This window comes from Salvelinus sp. IW2-2015, linkage group LG6.1, assembly GCF_002910315.2.
Source record: "Salvelinus sp. IW2-2015 linkage group LG6.1, ASM291031v2, whole genome shotgun sequence".
In the NCBI taxonomy this organism is placed as follows: Eukaryota; Metazoa; Chordata; class Actinopteri; order Salmoniformes; family Salmonidae; genus Salvelinus; species Salvelinus sp. IW2-2015.
Genome location: NC_036845.1, coordinates 26,208,485 through 26,216,855, shown reverse-complemented (window position 1 = coordinate 26,216,855; position 8,371 = coordinate 26,208,485). Strand labels below are relative to the sequence as shown.

At 49.6% G+C, this 8,371-nt stretch overlaps 1 protein-coding gene across 1 annotated transcript in view; it reads left to right on the top strand.

Moving 5' to 3' along the window:
- LOC111964769 (slit homolog 3 protein-like) overlaps positions 1-8,371 on the top strand; it is a 207,182-nt gene that overhangs the window by 182,966 nt on the left and 15,845 nt on the right. Inside the window, 7 exon segments of the mRNA XM_070444105.1 lie at positions 59-103; positions 106-155; positions 690-787; positions 1,930-2,069; positions 5,658-5,751; positions 6,224-6,361; positions 6,865-7,105. Coding sequence (XP_070300206.1) covers positions 59-103; positions 106-155; positions 690-787; positions 1,930-2,069; positions 5,658-5,751; positions 6,224-6,361; positions 6,865-7,105 — 806 coding nt within the window.

Genomic DNA, 8,371 nt, shown 5'->3' with positions numbered 1-8,371 from the left:
TCTTCTAGCTCTCTCTTATGGTCCATGTCTGGATTATAAATCTGATGGCAATAAGTAGTCGCTCCCTGTCTTGCCGGCGCCATGTTGAACAAATGGCACAGTTGTGCAGCGATTAGTATTGGTCCTCCCACTGCACCTGTCCCATGCTAGCAGAAGTGACTGGTGAACAGGACAGCAGGCGTCCGCACAACACCACACAAAGCACACCACACCACACCATCATCAACGACACACACACACACACACACACACACACCACCAAACACACACACACAAACCCCGACCAGGAAAGAAGAGTACAGCAACAGTTAGATAGTTGGGTGTTCTGTAAGTATTTGAGGAGATTGTAAAAGGTACAATAACTGGTAAACAAGGCTGCTGGTCTGGAAAAAAACTCACAATCATATCCACCGAAGGTTATAAATACGCGATTTCGGAAATTCAGCAGTATGGTGATGTGCGTGCCTGTGTAGTGCGTTGTGCCTGTGTGCTAAGTCTGATAGTTATACCTGCGGTGTGTGGTGTGGTGGGTTTTGTTGTCCCCCTTGTGTTGTGTGCTGTTGGTTTGTCGGACATCATTAGCTTTTTGTTTGGTTATGGGATTCCTGTCGTCTCCTGCTCCAGGACACAGATACCAACTTAAACCTTCTAGCCCTCTAAGGGCATATCTCTTCTCTGGGCCCTCCCAGGGTCAGAACTGTGAGATAGCCATCAACGCCTGCATCAGTTTCCCCTGTGCCAACGGGGGGACCTGCCACCTGATGCCAGGCCAAGCGGAACAGTTCAGGTACACACCGATGACCTCTCTACCATCACTACGCTACCTACATATGCAGTCACGGAACCATACTGGGCCCACACTTCAAAATGGCACCCTATTTACTATCTAGTGGGTACAGCCAGAGGAGTAGCAGGCAGTCAGCAGTGATGTTTCAGTGTGTGAGTGACTCAGTGAGATCCCATGGCATGGTAGAGCTGCTCCTCATCAGGCATGGAGGCAGGTGACTGTCACTCTCTTCTCTCTTTCATCTTCCACTGTTTGGCCTTTAAACACCAACCAACCGGCCGCCCCAGGTCTAACCCAGCTCTCCGCCTCATTAATGATACACATCAGTTATCCAGCCAGTCCCTCTGGAGAACTGCTTAGAGAAATCAAAGGCGCTCCTCTCCTCTGCGTTTTTTATTTTTTTTCAACCAGCAGCCTTCAAAGGAAGACAGGCGTTTGATAAAGCTACCCGTCTCACCGGTAACGCACGCCACGGCTCAGTAACACTTATCTYACCCTCCTCTGCCCACTCGCCTGACGCGGCGCACCCATGATGCCAGCCTTGTCCCCAGCCACCCGCCCACGCCCGCGCAGCCAGGCCAGCCAGGGCAGGCAGGCGTCACCAAGGAAAAGAGAGAGAGAGAGAATAAGAGAAAGAATGCGAGCGAGCTTCAGAGCCAGTGGTGCCTGAGTCAAAGGGCACGGCCTCAATCGGTCTACCAATTCCACACATGACATTTAGGTACAGCTTGATGAATACCCTTCCACGTAGGATCAAACAGGAACCCACGTCTAATTGAAATGATTGAATCCACAGACAGACCTGATTACATTTTCAAATGTCACTGGAGTTCTACCTTTGTTGTTTTTCCCATTAAAAGTGCAGGTTTTCATACCAGGTCTTAGGCTTTCAAAGGGCATTAGTCGCTAATAGAGGGGCCAGAGACAAAGAGCAGAGGGCATCTGGAGAGTGGATTTGACAAGTGGAAAAAAAAACTGTACGCTTCCCCGACTCAATGTGGAGGGTAGAGAGGGTGTACCCAGTATGGTTCTGTGACTCTGGCTGTGTCTGAAATGGCACCCCTATTCCCTATTCTCTAACTAACTATCTAACTGTGCCCTCTATCGTCTCTCTCTCCTCTCCTCTCCCCTCCCCTCGGCAGCTGTACGTGTCCACCTGGCTACGAGGGTCTACAGTGTGAGGTGAACCCAGATGACTGTGAGGACAATGACTGCGAGAACAACTCCACCTGTGTGGACGGCATCAACAACTACACCTGCGTCTGCCCCCCCAACTACACAGGTACTGGACACACACACACACACTGTACACTACTCCGTGGAGACGAGCCACACCATGTCCGTACGTTGGCTTTTAATGCTTCTCTAATACACTCTAATACACTTTTTAAAAAACGAGTCAACCACATCAAGATAAAAGTCCGCTTAAACATAGACGAAACTCCAAACCCCTCTGCTCGGAAATTGCATTTAAAGCAATTGTGAGTCATTTAGTTATTTATCAAATCAACCAAAGAGTAATTCTTTCCGCTAGCCTATAATGGACTGTTTTTCCGCATTGTCCTGAAACTGCTCTTTGGAGATGACATTGCAATCACGTTGGAGCAAAGAGCCAAAGAGGGCAAAAAATCCCTTGGGAGGAAGGGGGAGGTAGGAATCCCTGCTGGCCTGCCTGCACAGTCCAGTGAGTTCTGCCCAATCGCTGACAGTGCAATTCTGAGTGCAGGCAGCCAGTTCTGGTGAGAGAGATGGAGAGACGTTTTCCCACTGTCTCTCTGCCAGGCTGTGGCCTCTCTCTCTGCAGTGCGCATGGCAGGCAGGCGAGGCAGGCAGCAGCGGGCACCTCCCCAGTCGGGCATCATGGGCCGTCACCCGCCATCGCCTGCCTGTCACAGGGGAGGGAGGGTGCTGATCTGAGCAGCTGCTCCAACGCACATCGACCCTGTCATTAACGCTACACGCCTAATTGTAGGCCTCGCCGTGCCGTGTCCGTCCCAGTCCCAGCCTCCCCTGGGACCAGAGMAAAGAACACAGAGTGCCTGTATGGGGCAATGAGGCTAGAGGCTGGCAGTAGAGAGACATCCAGCAGCCAGGCTGCTACACATACTGCCCCCTCAGTGTGGGCATATGGGCACCTGGGCCGGCGGTGGGCAGCGTCAAGCGGCCCTGTGAAGCAGCAGCCACAGCCCGACTCTAGGGGAAGTCCGCAAGCTAACCCAGCAATTAGGCCTCCTTTAAACTAACTGTTTTTCCTCCTTCTCTCTCCGCCCTTATCCAGCCATCCAGCCATCCACACATAGCAGTCAGTTTTTTTTTTGCTGCTTCCTATTTTAAACCAGCACGAGCAAGACGATGCTGTGTGTGTGTGTGTGTGTGTGTGTGTGTGTGTGTGTGTGTGTGTGGTGTGTGTGTGTGTGTGTGTGTGTGTGTGTGTGTGTGTGTGTGTCGGGTTTAAACTATACTTGCTATTTCTAAGGGGGTTTTGGTTAGAATTAGTTTTTGGGTTATAATTAGGTTTAGGGTTAGGAGCTAGGTAAGTTTTAGGGTCAGAGCTAAGGTTAGGTTTAGGATTAAGGTTAGGTTTTCAGGTTAGGGTTAGGGGTTTGGGAAAATAGGTTGTTGAGGGGTACTGAATTGTATGTCCCCACAAGGTTAGTTGTACAAGTGTGTGTGTGCGTGTGTGTGCCTGAGAGTGTGACTACATGGATATAGTATAGAGCAGGGGTCCTCAATTACATTCAGCCGTGGGACTATTTTTTTATTTAGCAGGTTGGTTGGGGGGCCGGAACACAGTTCTAAATCATTTGTACATTGCAAATTGACCACAAGAAGCCTAAACAGTTATAGTATTCGACCAAAAAATATATAATTTCAAACCTTGATTACATTGGGGTAGGATCACATATGGATCTCTCTTTGTGCGTGGGAATACTTGGGAACAGATTTCCTCAATTAAATTCACTTTGAGCTGATTTCCTGGTGATTTTACGTTATTTTATGTCCAACAACAAAACAAAACATATAAATCTTCTTCTTTTTTTTTTTAAAGCTTGGGGGTCCAAATAAAATCTGTTCCCTATCGGGGAACCCTGGACTAGAGGGAGAGAGTGTCTCACTGGCCTGCATCACAGGACCAATGGATCCTGGGAACATGATGTTAGGGAGGGAGAGAGTGGTAAAAGGAGGGGGGGCTAGGTGGCTGTCCAATTGGCATGTTGCTTGACCTATTTTATTTTTCTTTATTTAACTAGGCAAGTCAGTCAATAACGAATTCTTATTTTCAATGACGGCCTATGAACAGTGGGTTAACTGTCTTGTTCACGGGCAGAAGGACAGATTTTTACCTTGTCAGCTCAGGGATTCGATCTTGCAACCTTTCGGTTACTAGTCCAACGCTCTAACCACTAGGCTACCTGCCGCCCCTCACAACGCAGCGTGAGATGACCAGTCTCTGCTGACTATCTCCTCACCGCTGTTCTCCACTGTTCTCTCGGCTCTCTGAGAGCGACAGGGCAGACCTGCTCACAGGGGGTGGACGTGGCGTCCATCTGGTGTGTGTGTGTGCGTGTGTATCTGGGTTAATTATTCTGGACCCTCTGGTTATCAGAACCATGAGACACAGTGACATCTATAAATGATCCTCCTCTCTCTCTTTCTTCCTTTACAAGCTGACAGATATGATATGGGAAAAGGTCAGTCTCTCTCTCGCCACACACCTTCTCTGGGTTTATTTTTCCTGTTTCCCCTGTAAAACTAACACTGCAAGCTAAACGGAAAATTATTTATTTTTCATATTGAATACAGTACATATCAACTCTCATTTTGCCACTGACTTTCAGTTTTCCGTACCAATCGAAACCAGAGCCAGGCCTGTAGCAATGAAAACAGGCAGACACAGACACATTGTGACAGCTCCCCACAGAGCACCATCGAAACCCAATTGGAGTGGATTTCCCCTGTAGAGTGGCGGCTGCTGGGACGCTGGCAGACTTCCCCAGGGCCCCACCATGAGGCTGCCGGATGAGGGAGAGGCAGAGGAAACAGACCTGGCAGTAGATAGAGAGAGAAGTGGAGGGAGGGAGGGAGGGAGAGATTGAGTTAGAGAGGGGGGAGGGAGAGAAAGAGAGAAAGATCTCTCAGGGGCCAGGCTGTGGAGTGTCTGCATCTACTCTCCCTCAGCCCAGCCGCAGACAGACTCAGAGAGGCTTTGTACTGGGAGGGAGGGAGGGAGGGAGGGAGTCAGTATAAAGGAGAGGAGGAGAGGCCTTGTGCTGTGAAAGCCTGGCTGAGCCCCAGCAGCCCCCCTGTTAGAGGAGAGGAACTAGCCAAGCAGGTGGACAGGGACAGAGGGTTTATTGAACCGGGACACTTGGCCAGGCAGTGATTTAGTGGATTCAGATGGGGCCTCATCTGTGCAGCCACAGCCCTGTATTCCATGCAGATTACAGCACAATATAGTACATGTGTTTCAAGTTTGCACGGCTAATACCCTGTGCAAGACAACCCCCAACTCCCCCTGTATGGGAGACCAGGCAGGCCGGCAGTAGAAACAAGACCCAACTGTTGAATGCTGAGAAAGCCATGATGGTGCTTTGGGGAGTCATCATAATAGTCATCATAATACAATGGGACCAATCGAAAAACACTCTAAAAAAACGTTACTCACGATCCTAGGCTTGTAAATATGCAATGCACTAGAATATCACTAAGTCAAATGAAGACATACGTTAGCTAGTGTGTGTATGTGGAAGAATGAAGCTTAGGCGATGATCTCACGGTCTCTCTATTATCTTTCCCACTGTGTGCGTGTGTGTGTGTGTGTGTGTGTGTGTGTGTGCGTGTGTGTGTGTGTGCGTGCGTGTTTTCCCAGGGGACCTATGTGAGGAGGTGGTGGACAACTGTATGCAAGGCTTCGACCCCTGCCAGCATGACTCCAAGTGCATCCCCCTCGCCAAAGGCTTCAGGTGAGTGACCGGCAGCTGTCAGAGGGGGCGGGACTAATCAAGTTCAAAGGTCACCAGTAGCAACCCACAGGAAGTAACCCGTGTCTGGTGGAGTCGTCGGGACAACCTGTTGTGTTCTGTTCCTCCACCGTCTTAATACCCTGTTCTTTCATGACTGAGGAACAAGGAACAAACTGTAGTTGAGTTGGCTGTGCTGTTTAAAGTCACACTTGTAACAGACTACTGCAGTAAAACAGTTTTCATATGTTAGGAAGAGAGTTCAGTAACAGTTGGGAAAGGTCATAGGTTAGAAAGACCTACTGTTCAGTGGMAGTTGTTAAGGTGATGTAATAGAGGGTGTTCAGTAACAGCTAAGCGTTAATACGTCCGAAGGATGAGAGAGTGAATACAGTTGAGAGAGTTCGGTGGCAGTTGGCAGAGAGAGTGAGTTTTTCGTAACATTGTGTGCCTTTGTTTCCTGTGTGGGTGTCAGGTGTGAGTGCTTGCCCGGCTACGTGGGCCAACACTGTGAGCAGGACTACAACGACTGTCTGGAGAACAAGTGTCAGCATGGGGCCGAGTGTGTGGACGCTGTCAACGGGTACACCTGCGTGTGTAAGGAGGGCTTTAGGTGAGTCCACATTCAGCACCGACTGAACTCATTGTAGAGACTCCGTGCCGCAACAGCGTCACGCCATCTGTGGAGGGCGCCGGCGCACACACACACACACACACACACAAACACAGATAACCAGACTGTGAGGAGCTTCAGATGGTACTTTGTTTTCCTCTATTTGGCTGTCTAGTCTGAGGCCTGCGGTACTGGGTGGTGCGGAGCGGTGGTGTGATGAGGCAGATGAAGCTCCATATGGCTAATTATAGCGCTAAGTGTGGGACGGGCCTGTGGATGGGATCTGGGGGGAAAGATTCATGATGCATCACTGTCTCTGTCTGCCAACGAACAGCAGGATCAATGAAACAACATGGCCGCCACCTTTTTGTTTGACGTAGAGAGTCTCTCTTATGATGTTATGTGTCAGGGGCAGTCATACATATACTGTGTGTGTGTGTGCGTGCGTGCGAGCTTGATTGAGTGTGATATTAACAGACCTCTCTGTCTCTGTGTTCCTGTAGTGGTCTATTCTGCGAGAACCCTCCTCCTATGATCCTGCTGCAGACCAGCCCATGTGACCAGTCAGAGTGTCAGAATGGTGCCCAGTGTCTAGTGGTGGAAGGGGAGCCTGTGTGTCGCTGCCTGCCAGGCTTCACCGGAAACAAGTGCCACAAGATCGTCACCGTCCACCTCTTGGGCAAAGAGACCTACCTGGAGCTGCCCAGCATCAAGATACGCAACTCTGTCCACATCTCCCTACAGGTACTATACCACCCCTAACCCCTGATCCCTAACTCTGCCCACATCTCCCGACAGGTACTATACCACCCCTAACCCCTGACCCCTAACTCTGCCCACATCTCCCTACAGGTACTGTACCACCCCTAAGCAGCAACAATACTGGCTGTCACATCTCCATCCTCTCCTCTCCTCCATCTTCTGCTCTCCTCTCTGTACTCCTCCCTCTCCCCTCTCACTCGCCTCTCCCCCTCTCCTCCTCTCCTTTCCTCCTCCTCTCCTCTCCCACTGCCCCTCCTCCTCCCTCTGCTTCTACCCCACTCCACCCCTTCCCTCTCACCCTGTTTCCTCCTTCCTGGGTTCGAGCCTCAGTAAGAGCCGAATCAGGAGGTATTGGTACCCGATAAGTAAGCAGCATGACATCCTTTACACTAGCAGATGAGTAGCCTAGCTATTATCTCCCTATAACTGATCATACTTCCCATTACGTCAAACTGTAAACTGTAAAGTTGATGAGGGCTAGTGTGTTTTACACACTATCCCCCATCATCGCAGTACTTAAAGTATAGAATGTAGCACCCTTGGGAAAGGTATAAGAGGGATCATTTTTTAGGGGCTAGTATGACAAACTATCCCTCTCTATCTCGCTCTCTGTCTGCGTCCGGAATGGCACACTATTCCCATACAGTGCACTACTTTTGACCAGAACCCTATGGGCCCTGTAGTGCACTCAGTAGGGACTAGGGTGCCATTTGGGATGCAAGCTCTGTGTTATTGGGACTCTCAGCCAGCCGTTGGATGGTGACATTATTAGAATGTCACCTTTTGTTCACTAGCATGAATAATGTGTCGCAGGGGGATATGTATTATGGTAATAGAGTGTCGGCGTGGTGACTGTTATCAGCCCAATCACTAGGAGTGAGTCACGGCCGCCGGATCGCTTCTTACCTCCAAATGAGCTCATGTGCTCGTTGGCGAGGGGGCACGCTAATGTTAATTAAAAAGACTGTGGTAAAAATAGAACGCTTGGGCTTAGCCTTTGTGCTAAAGGTGGCTTTTGTACGTAGGTTGATACATGGGCAAGAGCAAATGCAGCTTGCCAATATCTATCAATCAATCAATCGATCAAATGTATTTATAAAGCCCTTCTTACATCAGCTGATGTCACAAAGTGCTGTACAGAAACCCAGCCTATAACCCCAAACAGCAAGCAATGCAGGTGTAGAAGCACGGTGGCTAGGAAAAACTCCCTAGAAAGGCCAGAACCTAGGAAGAAATCTAGAGAGGAAC